Genomic DNA, 20522 nt, shown 5'->3' with positions numbered 1-20522 from the left:
AGTTTGACTTTTTAAAGTCTTTTTACTTTATTTCTAACTATCTTAATTATATGACGTTGATTAAATGACATGAAGAAAAAAATACAATCAAAACAAAATATTAAAAGGAAAAATGCAAATTATTGAGATTGAAAAATATGCTCAATGATAATGTAAATTATCATTTATGTGAATATTTATTTATCAGTGTGGACATGATGTATGCTAGCAGAAACCTACACGTATGTAAATACTATATAATGAAAACGATTGAAGAATAGTTGTAACATAGACGCTTAGTGATGAACATTGGTAAACGCATATTATACGCATGATTGTGTGGCCAATGGCCTTGCACATACGTGCATCTTGTCAGTCAGTGGTTCAAGCACGTGGTAGTTTCAATCGAGAGAACTTCACTAGTAGATAGTTCAACTGACCAGCAATATGAGAGTGCATCAGTGACACGTATATGAAGACAATGCCACTTCAAGCATGTCTAGAGTTTTAATTAAAGTCAAGACTTCAGCATCAACTTAGAGATCTTCTTTCGTTGTTATCAATCCTTGTAACACAGCTTCTTCAGGCAAGTATCTAACATAAGTGAATAAAAGAAATTATCAATATTATTATAATCTGAATGACATGGTTGACCTGCAAAACGGTTGGTAATTATTCACAAAAATTTTTATCTTTAATTCTCAATGTTATTTCTTCCTCATTAATATCAAAAATTAATTAAAAAATTATAAAAAGAATACAAGAAATTTTTGTTTATGATTATGAGAACACAAAAAAAAACAATATTTACTTAAACGGCAAAAGCTTTTATGAAAGTTTAGATGAGTTTATCGCGGTCTTATATTGCAACATATTCTGTCAGTAGGAAGCCCCACCATTTGCTTTGATTAGCCCGGGATGCCTACATGATGTAAATAATGAAGACAGAAAGAACAAGAAAAAAAATTCAATTTATACTTGTTTATACTATTTTTTTTTTATTTTATAAAGTCCAGCTATCAAGTACCAACCATGACGAGAATTAAAACAGTCCGTACATCTACAGTGGATCAGTATTGTACTGGCATCAAAACCATCATCAACCAAACGGGCAACATGTTTCGCACGGTCAAGAGCAAGGTGATTATGAATTTCTTATCTTCTGTCAAAGACTAAAAAAATTTTTTCACTTAAAATAAAGTAATCAGTTCACTTTAACATTTAAAATTTCTTTTATTATAGCTAAACCCTTGGGGTTCTCCAATAAAGACAAGAAGAAATGTTCTTACAAAAGCTGCAGAAGACTCAACAAATGTTAAACCCTCACTACCAGAGTTTGCTGACGTTGTTATAATTGGTATTATGATGAAAGCAATTGAGTAATTAAATGATCAAGAGTTCACAATGTGGCTAAAATTGTAGGTGGTGGAAGTGCCGGTTGCAATGCTTTATATTATCTAGCTAAACAAGGGACCAATGCTATACTTTTGGAAAAATCAAAATTAAGTGCAGGGACTACGTGGCATACAGCAGGAATGTATTGGAGATTACGACCAAATGATGTTGATATCCAATTGCTTGATGCCACAAGAAATACCTTACTACGTTTGGAGGAAGAAACTGGACAAAGTCCTGGATATATCCAAAATGGAGGACTTTTTATAGCTCATAATGAAGTAAATCAATTTTTTATATTAGCTTTAAATTTTTAAGAAACCAATTCAAATATTTTCTTGCATAACGATATTTTTGAAAAAAATTTTTTGAATATCTTAAAAAAGAAACGTTATCTCTTAAGTAATAACTTTATCATTAAAAATTACATTATCTCAAAACGTGAAAAAATAAAAATAAAATCAAGCTAATAATAAACACAATTGATTTTCAATTTAGACACGAATGGCTGAATATAAAAGATTAATGACAGCTGGCAAATATTTTGGAGTAGAATCTTATGCTCTAACTCCGCTAGAAGCAAAAAAACTATTTCCACTTCTTGATGAAAATTCATTTACCGGAGCAATATTTAGTCCTCAAGATGGATCAATGGATCCTACTATGCTTATCAATGCATTAACAAAATACGCTAAAGCACAGGGTTCTCGAGTAATTATTTTTAAAAAATCAATTTATAATAAATAATCAATTAATTATAAATAGTTTAATGAAAATTTTAATTAGGTTATTGAGGGGTGTTCAGTAACCAGGATTTTAACTCATGAAAACGAATATGGTTCACGACATGTGATTGGTGTAGAAACACCTTATGGAACTATTCGAACAAAATGTATTTTAAATGCTGCAGGAGCTTGGTCTGGACAAATAGCTAAATTAGCAGGAGTTAATATACCTCTAATCCCGATGAAGCATGCATATGTAGTGACTGAGCCTATGGATAATGTTCAGGGTCTTCCTAACATTCGAGATCATGATAGTAGTATTTATATTAAAGTACAAGGATCATCATTATCCATTGGAGGATATGAATCGAACCCCATTATTCTTAAATCTGTGAGTAAATAAATAAAAGAGTATTAATTGATTTAAAAAAAAGTTGTTTAATATTTTATTAAAATAAATTAGGTACCTCGTGATTTTGCATTCGGCCTTTATGAGCTTGACTGGACTGTATTTAATGCTCATATCAACGCCATGGTAGAATTAGTTCCTAAACTTGGAACAACAGGTATTAAAACAACGATTTGCGGCCCAGAAAGTTTTACTCCCGACCACAAACCTATCATGGGAGAAGATCCTAGAGTAACTGGATTTTTTTACTCTTGTGGTTATAATAGTGCTGGCATGATGTATGGTGGCGGTTGTGGAGAACAGATCGCTTCTTGGATTATCAATGGTCGTCCAGAGAAGCACATGTATTCTTATGATGTTAGACGATTTACTCCAGAACAGATGAAAGATCCAGTTTGGGCTAATGAACGATCTCATGAAGCTTATGCGAAAAATTACAGCATCGTTTTTCCCCACGATTCTCCTTTGAGTGGACGGAACTTCAAGAAAGATATATTTCATAATGTATTTACCAACAAAATAATCTTTTTCTAAGATAATAATATTTATATTTCTTTCTTACTCATTAATTAGTTGTATTTGTTTTAGTTACTGATTAAGTATGGGGCAATAATGGAGGAAGCTCAAGGATGGGAAAGACCAGGATGGTATCAACCAGGAAAGATAACATTAATTCCTCCCTACGACTACTATGGCAGTTATGGCTCCAATAAAAATAAAAGGAACGATTATGCAGAAACTTTGAAGAAAGAGTATACTTTTGATTTTCCAGAGCATCATAAAATAGTAATTAATTATTAAGTACTACTCAAGTAAAGTATTTCAGAAATTAATTAATGATATTTATTACTTAGATTGGAGAGGAAGCTCTTGCGTGTAGAAATAAAGCAGCACTATTTGATCTATCTTATTTTGGAAAGTTTTATCTTTGTGGAGCACAAGCCCAAGAAGCTGCGAATTACTTATTCACAGCTAATGTAAATCGAGAAGTTAATAGAGTTGTTTATACGTGTGCTCTAAATAAGCATGGGGGAGTTGAAACTGACTGTACAGTGACGTCAATAGAAGCTGGATCTGGAGGCGTTGCTGATCCAATCTTCCAAAGAAAAGCTTTTTATATTGGTAATTAATAAATTAATTGATTCTAGAGTGATTAAATGCTTGATAATGAGCTATAGAAATATACCTTAATCAATTAGTCTTTGTTAAACAAACAAGATAGAACCTTGAGTTTATATAATTACGCCAATAATTGATTTTATTTACTAAAACTTGTAAAATCAATTAATAGGATTTAAAGTTATTTATAATTCAAATGAATAACCAACTAATTATTTTTTACCAACAGTTGCTGGAGGAATGTCTTCTTTTCACACTTTCGCACATTTTAAAAGGATAATAAAGAAAAAAGGATTTGAAGCAACTGTCCATGATGCCACAGATACAATGGGAATATTGTCTCTTCAAGGACCTAATAGTAGATACGTTCTTGAAGAAGTCAGCGATCAAGATCTTGCTGACAAGTATTTCCCATTTTCTACTTGTAAAGTTTTAGAGATAAACGGGTGCTTAGTACGTACATTACGACTCAGTTATGTTGGAGAACTAGGATACGAGTTACATATTCCTAGTCAATCATGTGAAATAGTTTTTAATACTCTGATGAAAGCAGGAAAAGATTATGGACTTAAATTAGCTGGATTCCGAGCGATGTATAGTTTAAGCTGTGAAAAAGGTTACCATTTGTGGAATGCAGATCTTAGAATAGATGATAATCCAATAGAAGCAGGATTGGGATTTGTTTGTAGAAGACGTGGTGAATATTGTGGTCACAAAGTTGTTGAAAAACTTCGATCTGATGGAATAAAAAAGAAATTAGTTCATTTCCATGTCAAAAGGTAAGTTAATAAAATTGTTTATGATGATGAAAAGAATAAATTTAATAATTAATGAATTAATGTTAATAGCCCTGTCGCTCTGTGGGGTTTAGAAGCTATTTATCGTGACAATGAAATTGTAGGATATCTCAGAAGAGGAGAATTCTCTTATGTTTTTAATAACAGTATTGGACATGGGTGAATTATTAAAATATATTTATTATTTTGTTAAAAATATCATAATTGATTTTATGGAAATGTAACTTACTTTACTTTTCAGATATATTCAAAATCCAAATGGAGATTATATAACGAATTCTTTTATAGAATCAGGTAATTATGAAATTGAAGTAATGGGAAAAAGATATCCAGCTAAAGCTTACGTACACAGCCCATTTGATCCAGAAAATAAAAGACTGCAAGGTATTTATGATTAGTGAGACATTGCTGTGAATAATTTTTTGTTACATGTATTACAAAAATTGTGATTTTACTTTTGATAAAATATTATTATACATTATTATATAGTTAAAATCAATGTAGACATTTTCTCACATACCTTGTACATTCATTTTTCATGATATCAATTTTTAATCACATTATTATCTATCAATCCATGTTATGTACATCATTTAAAAATAACATTTATTTATTTATCCTACAAGAGGATTTGCATGTATCGTTACGCTATTGATTTTTGTTTCAGTCAATGGTTTATAGTTTTTAGGCTTTACAGGCAACTTTTCCAATCGTTCTAGCGTATCTAATCCATCTATGACTCTGAAAATAATATTTTAATTAATATTACTCTTTCTCCTCAGGATTTCTTTTCTACAATGTAATTAATAAATCATTTTTCGACGATACTTAAACTTTGTGAATATTCATAGAATAATTAACTTACTTTCCGAAGAGAGTGTACTTTAAATCTAAATGTGGTTGAGCAGCATATGTAATGAAGAATTGACTACCATTGGTATTAGGGCCATTGTTTGCCATTGACACTAGACCTCGTTGATTATGTTTAAGTTCTTCTTTGAATTCATCTTCAAATTTTCGATTCCATATCGATGTTCCACCTTTTCCTGTCTGTGTTGGGTCACCGGTTTGTACGATAAACCCTTTAATGTTTCGATGAAAAAGACAGCCATCGTAATAACCTTTGGCACATAATGCTAGGAAATTCTAAAACATAGAATGATGGTGAGTTTAAATCAACTCAAAAAAGTACGTATATATCAGAAAAAATTTTTTTATTTATAAAATATGTATTGATTCAATACCTCGCATGTTTTGGGACATAATTCACAAAACAACTCAATTTTAATATCACCAACATCTGTATGAAGTGTGACACTCTGTAAATAAAAAAATTATTATTGCATATTGATACATGATTGTAGAAAAATAAAATATTTTCATACAATCTATGAATTTTTTTTTTCTACAAACCATTGTATAGTTTTATTATCACGTCGTTACACAAAGCATCAAAACAAACACGTCACATTTATGCTTGCACATTTTTCAGTGCGTTGAACTGAACATACTATAGTAAACTATACACAATGCCGCCATATTGTAATAGTCATATGACTGTCGCCATTTTGACATCAAAGTCAAATTAGTTACTATTTGCAATAACATTTGAATTATCACTATAAAAATTGTAATAAATAAGTTTAAAAAATTTATTTTTAATTATTTAAAAATTTCTAAGTTTGTATAAAAAGATTTATGATAAGACATTGTAAACATAAATAATGAATTTGACTAAAGCGTGAGTGGAAAGGAATTTCGACAGTAACGCCACCAAGTCGAGGCGAAAGACTCTCCACAGTCGTCGCCGTTTAGTAAGTCGCGGTTAGACTAAAGTTAATTCAAAATTCTCGTAGTATTTCCGGGCTGAAAAAATCAACAGTGCGTTAGTAGAAAGCCGCGACTAAAAGCAATTATAAGACTTAAAGAAAAAAATCGGAAAAACAGGAAAAATAGTAGATACGTAGCCAAGTGACAGCGCGTACGCGGCAAGTGGCATCTCTCGAGAAACCCGTCACTCTGAACGCATGACGTAATTGTATTGATCGCGGAAGAAGAGCCGAAAGTCGCGCATTCGCCATCTTGGACGAATTGTGGAAAAGAAGAAGTTTGTGTGTTCTCGCAGGCGCGTACCAATTGTAGGAACTGTAATCCGTGGCGATCCGTGTTAAAAGTAGTTTTATTGGGATTTAAACCCGTTTGTGAACTGCAACCCATTTGGACGGACCAAGGTAAGTCGGTATTTCTTCAAGCTGTGGCTATACTAAAGATCCTTTTTTTCTGAACGCAATAGCCTCAGAGCGGGGACTAGCCGAGTCCTGGCCGCTTCTCAAACAGTTCAAGCCAAGCTATTTAATACCGTTATCTCTATCTCACGAGACTCGGAATCCTTATCTTCATTTATTTTAACCTTCAGAACTCATAAATGTAAATTTGTTGAAAAATTCCTGTTCCCATTGTTTTGACTCCAACATGGGACATTTGACATCAGCGACTTTGAGGGGTTGGGTCGTTGCATTTAGTGCTCCCCTAAGCATCAATACAACCCCACGCTTACATTCTTCTTGATTCTCGATAACAAGTCATTTTTTTCTACTTCTTACAGTCGCCAATAGTGTCAAGAGGCGACTATATCTCTGTCTCTATCTCCCTTCAACTCCCGCTCGTCTACGTGCGAGGCTAACAAAGCTTTTCCTTGGCGAACTACGGAACAAGCAATTCCGGCCTCCTCTTGTCAGCCTTTTACGTTCCATTGGCGCAATCACAACGCACTAACTTTATTTTTCTCGTGAAAATTGTCAAGCATTTAATATCCTCTTATTCAAAAAGGAAAACTACAATTTGCATAAATTTTTTTAAATTTATAATTCTTTGACTCCGATAAAATAATATTTTACTCTCAAATGCTACCTTATTTCTTGAAACTTAATATTTGTTTTCATCTGGGTGTTTAATTACATCAATAAACATCATTAATAATGACTGTTGAACTAACACCGAGTTCATTTCTACTGGAAATCCATCCATAAAGAGAATTCATGACTAGTAAAATTGAAGTTTAATTAACTGTAATTAATTAATTGTTTGTTTATTTACAGACAAAGGGTTCGTTCGTTGGGTCTGAGTGGTACTAAATGGTTGCCTGCAGACAGCATGTCTACTCTGTCGGGGATTGTGTCGAAGGGGGAGAAAGGAAAATCCAAGTTTCAGTCATTAGATATCAATAGCTTGTACCGAGTGAGCAGGGTGAGTATTATCAATATAAACAATCAATGATTAATCAGCTAAAAAAGTAAGTTTAAAAGCAAGAAACTAAATTTTTAAAATACCCAGGGGGAATCTTTGGAACAGCACCAACAAAAAAGTACATTACCACGCAAACATGGCATGCAGAGTTTGGGAAAGGTGCCTTCGGCGCGGCGTCCACCGGCTAATTTGCCCAGTTTGAAAAGTGAATATAGCAGCAGTGATCCAGCTGTAAGTCTAGTACCTAGTGGCGGAAGCGGTTGGGCAACTACCAAGGAACCATCACCGTTAACTACTTCTACAACCACTAACGCAACAACTGCCCCACCATCCGACACTTCAACTGTAAGTTATTATTTATTTTATTCATATCCATTATTTATGCAATCATTATTAGTTGAGTAATTTACGCAAACACTTTGATAATTGCTACCTGATTGACTTATCTTAACTTTTATTTTCATAGACCAATTCATCAACGTCACAATGTGCGGCAGCGACAACTCCTGTATCAGCACCGTCACAGCAGCCATCACTGCCAGGCCAGCAGCAACAACAACAGCAACAACAAAATACTTCCCAATCTCCACATCTCTCAGAAGCAGGGAACAAATCATCATGGAGTGCAATTATGAGCAGACCCGGAGATGCCGGTAGGTTTATAGATTATAAGTCAGACATTTTATGGTCTATAAAGAATATAAATAAACTAGAATAAAATATTTACTATCGTTTTTAATAAGTAAATTGACGTATGCATCAACAAGAGTGTTTATGGAGAACTGTCAGCTTAACGGAAAATAATTTTTCATGTATTACTTTACGCACATTACTGTTTACGATTCAGATGAATGACTATACGTTAGGATTATGAATAAAATCGGGTGTTGTCGATCGAATGGCGCATATTAATCGATAGGTTCACCCGTCGTGTCAGCTGTGGTTGGTTACGCGGGACTCGTGGGGGGCGGGAGAGCGGGAAGAGGTGCCCTCGGACTGAGTTTCCTCGCCCATCAGTCCCCGCAGTTCCAACACGAGTTTCCCAGTCTCAGTGGACAGCCCTCCGTCTCCACTCAGAACCAGACTCAACAGTCCTCGACAACGACCACTGTGATCTCGGTCAATGTCCAGCATCAATCGTTGCTACCGCAACAGTCGTATTCCCACAATCATCCAGGTGGGATGCTGTTGGCAATGTAGCTGCTAGTTGAGATTCAATGTCCTTGTCAGTAGTTTTAATCCTTTTTTTTATGACTGCATTTCCCCATCAAAATACAGCTTTTAATTCTCTATGTCGTTTTAATATTATCCGCCTGAAATTAATTTTTTCTGTTTTTTTATTGTCGCTTTCACATTAATTTTGTAGATAATGAGATTATTTCGTACGATATTAAAATTATAGATATGTGCAACCATCGCTGTATATTTGCTAGTTATTAAATACTTTTAATATGTTGACCTTGGTCCACTTTTGATTCCTTACAGTCCAGGGTTCTCGAAATCGCTCATTCGATGGAATAAAATTATTGTTTTTTTTTTAAATTGATTTATTGTTCAAAAAGTTTATGCACCCTACTATGAATGGTTTATTCTTAAATTAAATCAATATTATTTTATTTATTATAGTCACCAATAATTTCTGTTAAATTAATTATATCGATGTGGTGAATGCTGACTGTCTTCGTTAATAATAAATGATTATGATCATTTATTTCGAAATAAATATTTTATTTTAATAACAGGTGCGTCAACAGGACAACAATCACAACAAAATCGCGAGATGAACGCACAGTATGGACCTGGTCCAAGTCTACGTCCACAAAGTAATTAAAATATTTATTTTTAAAAATGACTTGGACGTGTAAATAATGAATGTATTTAACATGTTGTTATTTTTATTCTAGCCGAAGGAAGTTGGATCCAAGGTGGGAGCCGTACACCAGGAGGAGCAAGTGGTACAGGAGGTGGGAGTACTCCGGTGGGCCAGGGCCCCCCTATTGGAATTGGACCAGCGCCAGGACATTCAGAGGGACTTGGTGGAGGACGTCAGAACTTGGGCCCATCACCGGTCATGGGTACGGCCCAGGCAGGCCAGCAAAGCAATCAAAGTTCCGCGTCCACAGGCGCAAATACAGCATCAGGTCCAAACCTACATCATTATCGTGGACTCATTCCCCCATTTATGTACAGAGGAAACTCCTTCCCACAAGGAGGTTTCCAACCACAAATATCGTCGTCAAACATGAGCTCAAGTGGACCACGTCCACGATTCAACAATTCTTCAGATCGTTTTCCAGCGTTTGGACGCCAGGAGGAGCGTGAAGGACGCCCTCTAGTTGAAGAAGTTGTTACTCGTCCAATTATTAAAGAAGAAGATCTTACTCGTATGGATGATATTTCGCATGACCCTGGATGGGCTGCGCAGGATGATATAGATTATAATCAGAAATTAACATTTAGTGATGATGAACCTGAGCCTGAACCGACGAAGAAAGAAGAGAAAAAGGAGTCTTCACCACCGAAAGAAGAAAAACCGGTGGAAATTTCACTTGAAGAAAAAGAGAGACTTCGTGAAACTTCCGAGTCTCCACGAGATTCTAAAGATGCCCGAGACAATTTGCAATCAGCGAATCGTTCATGGTATCCATCAGATCGTTTAGGTCCTAGTCCACGTGATTATCGTGGTTCAAATGGACCTACAACTAGAGACAACTATTCAACACAGCCGCCGTTGCGTCCAAGTCATCCTCTGCGAGGAGTTGAAGAAGAAGAAATATGGAATCAACGTCGTCGTGAACAAGGTGAAAAAGTTGCCTCAGCTGTAGTACGTGCTCGTCAACGTAAAGAAGAAGAAGAAAAACGTTTCCAGGAGTCAAAACAAGCAGCAGCTAAAAAATTACAAGATTTAGAACAAAAAATGAAGAAAAAACAGGCAAAGACAGATGATTCTGTCCCAGTTGCCGAATCTAAAGGATTAATAAATATTCCCTCTGTGCCTATTCCAGTGCCTGATTGGGAACGAGAAAGAGAGAATCGTGAGAGAGAAAGTCGTGATCGCGAACGCTCTCGCACATCCTCAGAAGATAAAGATGAAAAGCCACCGAGTCGTGAAACACGCGACAGAGATTTGATCCGTGATTCAAGAGATTCTACAAATGATTTTTCAAATCGCACTAATTTCATGAGACCACTAGACCTCAATAGAGCCGAGAGAGATAGAGATCGTGATCAAAGAGAGAATCGCGATCGTGAGAATCGTGACCGAGATCAACCAGCATTCTCACGCCAATTTCAAAGTAACTTGCCTCCACGTTTCCAGAAACAACAAGCTGAAAGAAGTGGTGCAGCTTATAATCGAGTGTCACCAAATGCTGAAAGAATTTCATCACAACCAAATGTACCATTTTCACAACAATATGATCCTGGAAGATGGTCTCATAATTCATCATCCTCTAACAATGTAAAACAATCACATTCAATGCCTTTGCCTCAACGTCGACGTACGGATTCTGACATTGCTAGTCCACTTGATGAAGATCCACGTCCACCTTCTCGTGATCATGGCAGCCAACGATCTAGAGATGATCGATTCCGACCTTCAATGCATCATCTTTTCGATGGTCGTAAATCTGGATATCATGATGATTATGGCAGATACAAAGATGATTATGATCGTGAACACGATGACAGACACAGCCGTGAGTCTTGGGATCGTGATCGTGACCGTGAACGTGACCGTGAACGCATGTATGATGATAAAGACAGAGACTCGCACTCGCGAAGTTCTCGAGATTCTCGCGACTTCAAAGATCGAGATTATCGTGATAGAGATGGTCGAGAAAGTCGTGATAATCGCGACATTAGAGAGAAGGATTATGATAATTACATAAAATCTTCGACCTTGCAAGACAACCTTGATCGTGATGATCGTGAATCCACACGAGAACGTTCAGAAAGCGGAGAATGGGGAGACAGTCGTCGTGATGATCGCAGTCTACCTGATGACAATCGTCGTGAACCTTTATCAAGAGATGACCGTATTGAACGCAATGAACGTCCACAGCGACCTGATTCTCGTGATTCTCGTACATCACGTGAATCAAAAGCATCATTGCGTGATGATGACTTCCATAAATCACGCGATTCTTCGTCTTGGATTCATGATATTTCTGATTATGAAGAAAAGAAGAGAGACATTTATCGTGATGATCATCGTGAACGTGATCGCGAACGAGATAGAAGACAACCTCCTGGACCTATAACTCGAGAAAAATTACAAGCAGAAGATTTGAAGAATGAAAAACGTAATTTAACTCAATTAAAACGTGGAGGTCCTGATCAAGAAAAGAAAGATCCTATAAAAGAATCTCCAACAGAAGTAAAGAAAGAGCCTGAAGGCTGGAGAAAATTAGATCGTACACCTGAAACCACACGTGCAAATGAGAATTCTCCAAAAGCTTGGGCTGATGCTGTATCTCCGACATTTGAAAAAGATGAAGAAAAAATTCCAGAACCAACAAAGGATGAAAAAGATATCAATGAATTGAAAGCAAGTATGGAGAAATTGAGTGTTGAGAAACGGGAAGAGTTACATGTTGAAGAAGTTAAAGAGGAGCCGAAAGATGAAAAACGTGAGAAAAATACACGAAACAGAACAAGTAGTGGAAGCTTTCGAGGTCGAGAACCTCGTGGAGGTCGTAGTTGGGGTGGAGCTTATAATGTTTATACTCGTGGTTGGCGAGGACCTGAGTCTCGTGGCCGTCGTGGTGCTGGATCTCGCTCGATTGGCCGACCTGGTTCTGCTAAAAGCGGTTCCTATGGTCATACAGATTCAGAAATCAGTGGAGACGAAGTTTCTGGCTCAACCGAATCGGGTAAAGATGAAAGGAGAACTGCTGTGTCACCCAAACCTGCACAAAAATCTGATAAAGATGATCGTAATAGAGAAGTATCAAGACGTGATGACAAACGAAACTCTGGTGAGTATCCATCAGGTCGAAACGATAAACGTGGTGGTTATGATGGACGTCCAAGTCGTGAGGGCTTCGCTCCCTCTGGTGAACCTTCCAGACGTGGTCGAGGGGGGTTTCGAGCACGAGGAGCCACGTCCGGTGGCCGCATGGAAGGGTACGGACCTCCTCCGAGCAAAAGCCCTTTTTCAACAGACCGGAGCGTGGACGAGAAACAGAATACAGGAGCACAGAACTCTCCAATACCCGTGGGCGAAGGAGACAATCAGACGTCATCTACACTAGAATCTACCGACGACAAAATTATAGCTAAGCAACATGCACTCACGGCAGGCATTACAGGTAGACGTAATAAGTCACCAAATCCACAGAACAATCAGAATAAACATGATTTAGGCCATCCTAATGCAGGGCATAACACCGGTTTACAGAAAAATCTATCCAAAAAAGATGATCTCAAGTCAAAACGAACTCGAAGTGGAAGTAGGAGAAGTCGAGATAATCGAGATCGAGTTCGTGGAAGTAATATAATCAAACAGAATTCAACTGATGTGGGTAATGAAGAGTGGGAAACGACATCTGAAAATAGTGAAGATCACATTGATGACCACAAAGATAATCGTAATAGTCATAATAAACAGTATCGCAGTGGCTCTGGATCAAACCAAAATTCTGGTAATAATCCACAATCTCGTCGTCATGACCAAGTTAATAACCGTGAACAACGTGAGAAATCTAAAATTAGTTCTCGTGCGCCAGGTGCGGAGAAACGAAATGCTCAAAATGCAGCTTTCAATCAACGAAATCATTCCGGTAATATTCCTTTACAAGGTCCACAAACGCAAAATGGTCGACCTCGAAGCCAAGGTTCTGCAAATAATCAGGTTGGAAAAAATAAAGAAACAACTGTTAATCGTGTTGATGAAATTAAATTGAATGATCCTAATGCAGTGGATCAGATTATTAAAGATGTAGGTAAAAAATTCCAAAACCGTGATAAGAAATCTATTGATTCTGAAATTGAAGCTAATAATTATTCAACTGGAGGTGATGATGGAGGAAATAGTACTGAAGATAAAGTTGATGCCGATGGTTTCCAAGAAGTACGTTCGAAGAAGAATCAAAAGGATTCTAGACAAAAAGAAGAACCTAAACCATCACGTCGTGAGAAAGATAAAGAACGTGAACGAGATCGATCAAAATCTAAATCAAATGGACCTCAACCAAATGCTCAACCAACTCAGAATATTCCTCCTCTTTTGGGCCAGCCAATTCCACAGCCTGCGAATCTGCCAAGATCATTCGATCGTAGTTCGAATCGAAATAAACTTGCACCAAGGTTCCAGAAACAGAAATTGGCGAAGCAACAACAACAACATTCTAACTCTGACGGAGGTGAATCCAATAAAATTGGAGGATCTAATTCAAATTATTTGAAAGACTCCAGTGGTGGTCCAGCTCCTCCTCCATCAGTTAACGCTTGGGATAAGCCATTCACTAGCCAATTAAGATCGAATTCACCAAACTCAGGAATATCCGCAGACATTCAATTGATGTCTGGACTTACTGGGCCAAATGATCACGCACATGAGATGAATGAGCAAGCTAATTCTGCTGGAAGTAGCCAAAGAAATTCTCCTAATGGTGAAAAAGCTTTGAAGGCTGTCAAGGAATCTGTTGTAGAGAAAAATGTAGCTGATAATTCATCTCCACCGGTCCAAACTCTTATTTTTGAAAATACAAATTATTCTAAAACCACAAAAGGTCCAACGGACATGGCAATCAAGTCTAAATTTTCAAATCATATGAAATCACAACAGAGAGTTGACAAGCGAAACGAAATAGAAGAAGATAATCAGTTACATCAGCAACAAGCTCTCTCTGTTGCATTCTCTAATAAACCTAATGATTTAATGAAAGAAAAAACTCAAGAACCTATTCAAATGCCATTGTCTTTCAATAAAAGCGAAGATAATGCTGATATGAAACTAGACTTTTCATTCGATCCAGACTTGACACAACTTACAGATGACAAAAGCAAAAGCCTTGGAATGCCCAGATCGATGCACATGACTGGAGGACAAAGTACCATCTCTCCATCAACAGCTGAGTTAAATTTAAAGATAGCTTCTGTGAAAAAAGTTTGGGAAAATGCACCACCAATGCCCACAGTTGTTGAACATGAAGATGGTAGCGTTGTTACAACAGCCAACAGCTTTACTCAGAGTTTTGAAACTGGAGATGTTGATGATAACTACAGCCCTCATCAGCAGTATAACCAGAGCAATATGAAAAATGAAATTACTACGTCAACAAATGTATGCAAGGTGAGAATTCATTCAAACATCATGAATCACGCATGCCATTTACATTTGCCTATTACATCACGTTGAATTAACCTGAAGTTCCTGAAAGTAGATTATTCTTAACATTTTCATGTAACCTTCATCATTTAATTTTATTTAAAATGTCAATAATTTAACGATACATATTAGAAATAATGAAAATAAATTGCATGAGGTAAGTAAAGAATGATGGTGATTTTAAAGTGATGTAAATAGACAAATGAAGTATCTGAAACAAATATCCTGTCCCTTGTGGGAAAATGCTGACTCTTTGCCTGATGCGCAGCTGGTTCCCCCGCAGGTGAAGCCGCAGCAGCAATCCTCCGGGAGTGGCGGCGCGCAGACAGGCTCCACCGTACCCGGTCCCAGTCCTATTGGCCCTGGTCAGAGTCCCATTGGACATCCACCGGCCAGTCTTCAAGGTCCCCTGAGTCCTCCTCCATTCAATTCTACTGGACAACCCTCTCATATTAATTACCAGGTAAAAATCACTCATCATCATTGTACTTCATTCTGAAATTTAAATCAGTCTGATATTCATTATTTCTTTTATTCTGATTAACAGGAATTCCCGCAGTATCCTGGATCACAAGCAGCACAGTATGGTAGCATGTCTGCAATTCCTTCACCACCAGCGGTTTTATTTAATACAGGATCTGGACAATTGCCTGCCCAGGCTGGTGGTCTCTACGGTGCATTCCAGCTTGATCAAAGTCGATCTCCATTTACACAGTATCCGCCTTATGGTCCGTCTCTTCAAAGTTCCTATAATCAACAGAATATGTACTTACAACAACCTCCACCACATGCGCCAAACGCACCTGCACCTGATATGTATCAAAGCAACTTGTCTCAATATCGAATTCCAGCCGCTGCAGCACCACCGTTTGGTCAAAATCAACAGCTCAGCAATAATCCTAATCCAGTTTTAATAAGTTCTTCATCAAATTCTTTAATGTCAGCCAGTGTTAAACCGTCCTCACAGCCTATTGGCACTATCGGTACAAAAGCTCAACATTTTCAAGCACCATCTGCTCCTCAACCAAATCAAGTAAGTAATAAATCATAAAAATACCATAATCAATTTCTTAAATAAAGTTGTACTTAACAAATATTAATTTACATAATTGTCTATTACAGCTGACTTATATACCATACGATCCAAATCAAGTTCTTGGTGTTAGTGGAAGTTATATGGGCAACTCTCAGTTAGTTCAACGAGCAGGTCCAAGTGTACAAGCATCAGCAAACAGCTACTATAGTGCTACGTCTGGTATGTTTATATATCTTTCTCTTTAATAAAATTTATTTATTCAAATTTATTCTCTTATAAATGTCAATAAATTTCCACAGATGTATTTCCCGGATCACAAACTGGATTTTTCCAACCAGGAGGTGCAGCCCAGCAAACTGGAACTCACTACGGTCTTCAGGGGTTTGGCCAACACAGTCAAAGTCTAGCAACTGGGAATGCAGCCCCCGTTGGTCTTCAGAGTTTTAGTTCGCAATTTCTTTCTGGCTCTGGACTACAAATTGCAGCAGCTGCTGCTGCACAGCAATATCGTAATCCCACAGGTGGCTTGCCAGGACCCGCTAATGCCGCAGCAACATTTCTTAGCAAGCATCAACAGCAAGAGCAACCGAGACAGCTAAAAAGCCCATCGGGAAATCAACAAGATGTACTTGCTTCAGTTTTCAGTTCGAGTAAGTTTTATCTAGTTTTACAATTTTATTATCTTATCAATTTATCATAAAGTAGATTTAACTTGTTAGTTATTGTTTAATAATGATAAATAATTATAATTATTATTTTTTAGCACCGCAAATTCCATCTCCAAAATCTAGAAATTGCAAACAACAATCGCAATCTCAACAACCTCAACCCAGTCCAACTCAACATCATAAATATCAACAATATCAGGGCGTCAATCAGTCTGCTCTGGTAAGCAGCTACAATACAAACTATGTATGTATCATTTATTCATTATTTTTTATATATTAATTAACTTCATCATCAGTAAATACTTGAAAATAATAATAATATTAACAATTTGATTTGAATAATTTTTATAATATTATCTTAGTTTAAATTCAACAATTACAACTATTTTTTTTTGTAATAACCAGGTCCTTCAACAAAATGTCCGAGGAATGAGTATGCCACCACGTGCCGGAATTCAACCGTCACAACAACGTTATCCACCACCAATTCAAAGGCCTGTTCCTTTTCCACCTGGGCCAAATCCAAATAATCCAAGCCAACAACAACAAAATTGTATTCCTTCACAACAACAAAATCAAATAAATCGACACAGGCCAAACATTCATCAACAACAGAGAAATATGAAAATGCAACAGCAATATTACTCTGGACAAGGTCAGTGTAAAAATGGTTAGTTGTTTTTATTAATCAATATTACTCAGTATTATTACTTTTTTATTGATCTTTCATTGAAGTTTATAAATTTTAGGTAACGTGAAGATGGATACCAACGAGAAGGTTGACTCTCACAATGATAAAATAGTAGATGGATCGGCTGGCAATCAAGGAGGAGGTAATAAATCGAACGTAACTCAACAAGATGGTGACGTGAAGGAGGAAGTTAATCAACAAAATGAGTAAATCAACAACATGAAGATTTCGATGATAAACTTGAAGATGTGAATTTTTTATGAATTTAGATAACTTTGAATAATTAAATAGAAAATGAATAAGAATAATTAAATATGAAAAGAACACTTGGATGAGGATATTCAACTAATATTGAACACAATTATCAACGCATATAGTGGACTCATATATTTAATCATGATGAATTGCACTGGCTGGAAAAATAACGTGCAAACATTGTCTTATTAACTATACCTAGTAGACGATTAGATCAATACATTATTAAAAAAAAAAACTAAAAAAAAAAATGAAAAATGTGCAGTTATGAAGAAAAAAAGACGCCAAGTTGCAGGACGTGTATGCACTTTTGCCTTTGTAGCTTAGCGAGAAAATCTACCCAATTGTCCTTACTGGCATAAATAAATTACCTCATGAAGTTGAATGTTCGTATCACCGTACCCGCATATAATAAATACGCTGGTACAATTTGTTCTTCGTGGTTTTGGCTCAGACTTAATATCAGGAAATAATCAAACACACGTGATTTTTCGTTACGAAGTCAGAGTGTCTTGGTTTAAATGATACAACGATTACGGAAGGTATGAGGGAACTGAATTGAAAGGTTTTGAGTTTGTGTTCGGGAAAAAAAGGAAAAACTGTCTCGTTGATCGGGAAAGTGAATGAGTTGATAAAAATTTTTTTTTAAGACGAATGGATAACGACTGACTATAGGATTTATGGAAATGAGATGCACGATAATATAAATTAACTATATCGTCTCTCCATCATCCACCTTTCCGTGGGAATCACTTCGCTACGTTGAAACAAAAAAAAAAAATCCGCTTATGCAGAGTGAGGAAAAGTGCGTTTTCTTGTATAATTGCACAAACAAATTTCCTCGCACTTAGGCAACCTATATTGGATCTAAATGAAATGTGCTATTGCAACCCACAAAGTCAGGAGACACTGTATATTTTCCTGCTTTCATTTGCAGTTGAAACATTAATTATTATTATACTTGATGCTATTCAATGAATGGTAAAAATAAAATAATCATAATAAACGCTAGTATTTACACAGAAAGATACTGTCGTTACTAGTTTCATTATGCGGTAGTAGCATACTGTGGTCATCACTCGAGTTTTATTAATAATTACTGAAGCGATCATGTTCCGACGTGTATAAGAATGTCTTGGTTTCTTTTGTTTCTTTTTTAGATTCTAATAATAATGTCAAGGAACAAATCGATCGTTAAATACAATAATTCACTTAATGTACTGCCAGTCGCGTTGACGACATTATCTAAAACATTTTTCACATCATTAATGAGTTGCCAGGATGGCTGAAATGTACAACAAATCATTGTTGTTCTGAGGTGTATGTAATAGTAAAAAGATGAGTGAGATGTTGGTTAAAATACAACGCGGTTAAGTAAAACAAAAAAAAAAATAATTAACAAAAAATAATGTTAAATGTCAAATGGTCTAGGTCGCCTAAGATTATTACTTAGTGAAGAAGGTATAATAATGATAATGTATAATTAATTTTAAACAAAATAATACCGAAATATGTCTCTGTCTTGTCTTTGCAACTATATGAGCAAATGAAAGATATAACTAAAAAAAAAAAAAATATAAACACAAAATAAATACGTGAATTAATGTAAATGAATATAGCATATGCTAACATGGATTCTCTTTGCATACTGATGAAATTCTACAACAAAAAAAAAATGGTTAAAAAACATAAAATACAATAAAATAAAAGGCGGAATGGATGAAGGTACGAGTGCCTTCAATATGTGCTGCCGCACAAAATACACGAGCCACAATTAAACCGGCGTGTTTTTTTTTCAATGCGACGAAATAAATAATAATTTTTTAGGAAATGAAGAATTTGTTGGTGTTTGTTCGCGAGTGGTTAAGTAAGAAAAACAAACAAAAAAACTTAAAAAAATATCTTTACACCAGATCCTTTTTCACTCAAACTATTATAATTAAAACTATTCATTATTACTTTTACACTATCAGTTTATTAATTAATTTTATTAAAAGAAAGATTTAAAAAAAAATCAATTGCACGTGTATACTCGGCGGGTTAGGATGATATTTGTTGAGTGATAGCGAGGACGAGTTGATTAATGTGTGAAATTTTCGAATGGTTAAATGCCGTAGGTAATTTATAATAAATAATTGAAGTTAAAAAAAAAAAACATGAAACGAAAAATAAAAAAGTCTGTTTAGTCACGTCTATCGCTTGTATATGAAATAAAACTTGAAATGTATCAAAGACATTAATAATTGTTTATACAAGAGTCTGTTATTTATTATTATTATTAGAAAAATAAAAAAACGCTGCGCGGATTGTTTTTTTAATAATACTTGTAATTATTAAGTAATTCTCGAGTTCACTATGAGTGTACAGTCATCAATGTTGTTATTCGACTGATAAATAACTCATGTGAATAGAGGTAAAAAATTAAATTAAATTAATTTAAAAAGTAAATAATTAAGCTGTTAAACCGAACCGTGATTATTATTGCGACTGACAATACGTGATCTGTAGATATTGTTTTTATTTCCAAGACTGAATTTTTGCATGAAATATCCATTGAATGTTCTCAAATGTATTTACTCTTAGGATAGAGTTTATAACTCTTGTCCTGTGGTTAATAAATAAATAATTATGCACAGGTATAACATGAAACTCGGTTCGAAATATAAATATTAATATTTGATAATAAGAAAATTGATTAAATGAATGAAAGAAAAGTGAACAGACTCTTGTATTTACTTTTAATATGTCTTAAATTTTACCTATCTGTAGTTAGTAAAGAATACATGACAACAGTAACTTATACATTTATCTGCTAAACGATAATAAAAATAAATAAATGGCAAAACATTGATCGTTGATTCGTAGATAC

At 35.6% G+C, this 20522-nt stretch overlaps 3 protein-coding genes across 12 annotated transcripts; 2 read left to right on the top strand and 1 right to left on the bottom strand.

Moving 5' to 3' along the window:
- The first annotated feature begins 434 nt into the window (after positions 1–434).
- Positions 435–4919, top strand: Sardh (Sarcosine dehydrogenase). Its single transcript, XM_035078531.1, has 12 exons — positions 435–565; positions 991–1119; positions 1222–1336; positions 1402–1655; positions 1873–2085; positions 2161–2490; positions 2563–3012; positions 3097–3294; positions 3363–3630; positions 3857–4406; positions 4476–4583; positions 4666–4919. Exons 2-12 carry the CDS (start codon positions 1012–1014, stop codon positions 4820–4822), a joined length of 2751 nt encoding a protein of 916 aa, XP_034934422.1. The 5' UTR covers positions 435–565; positions 991–1011; the 3' UTR covers positions 4823–4919.
- LOC118064120 (peptidyl-prolyl cis-trans isomerase-like 3) lies at positions 4670–6002 on the bottom strand. Of its 2 annotated transcripts, none has more exons than XM_035078533.1 (5): positions 5838–6001; positions 5669–5743; positions 5290–5570; positions 4945–5165; positions 4670–4801 (listed from the first exon to the last, which is right to left on the bottom strand). In XM_035078533.1, exons 1-4 carry the CDS (start codon positions 5838–5840, stop codon positions 5039–5041), a joined length of 486 nt encoding a protein of 161 aa, XP_034934424.1. In that variant the 5' UTR covers positions 5841–6001; the 3' UTR covers positions 4670–4801; positions 4945–5038. The 2 variants fall into 2 exon arrangements, with proteins under 2 accessions (XP_034934424.1, XP_034934425.1); XM_035078534.1 differs by having other exon boundaries at positions 4743–4832; positions 5838–6002.
- Positions 6003–6185: 183 nt separating this feature from the next.
- Positions 6186–19934, top strand: nocte (no circadian temperature entrainment). Of its 9 annotated transcripts, none has more exons than XM_035078522.1 (14): positions 6186–6655; positions 7523–7670; positions 7758–8015; positions 8137–8323; positions 8590–8847; positions 9413–9493; positions 9575–14967; positions 15287–15466; positions 15551–16036; positions 16126–16258; positions 16339–16689; positions 16803–16951; positions 17113–17377; positions 17457–19934. In XM_035078522.1, the coding sequence occupies exons 2-14, from the start codon at positions 7578–7580 to the stop codon at positions 17606–17608; spliced, it is 7986 nt and encodes a 2661-aa protein (XP_034934413.1). In that variant the 5' UTR covers positions 6186–6655; positions 7523–7577; the 3' UTR covers positions 17609–19934. The 9 variants fall into 9 exon arrangements, with proteins under 9 accessions (XP_034934413.1, XP_034934416.1, XP_034934415.1 ...); XM_035078525.1 differs by having other exon boundaries at positions 15272–15466; positions 16803–16927; positions 17113–17362; XM_035078524.1 differs by having other exon boundaries at positions 15272–15466; positions 16803–16927.
- The last annotated feature ends 588 nt before the right edge of the window (positions 19935–20522 follow it).

Source organism: Chelonus insularis, unplaced genomic scaffold (assembly GCF_013357705.1).
Source record: "Chelonus insularis isolate UGA/USDA-ARS -01 unplaced genomic scaffold, ASM1335770v1 contig_160_pilon, whole genome shotgun sequence".
NCBI classification, from domain to species: domain Eukaryota; kingdom Metazoa; phylum Arthropoda; class Insecta; order Hymenoptera; family Braconidae; genus Chelonus; species Chelonus insularis.
Note: the sequence above shows the minus strand (reverse complement) of the source record. Positions and strands in the feature narration are given on the sequence as shown.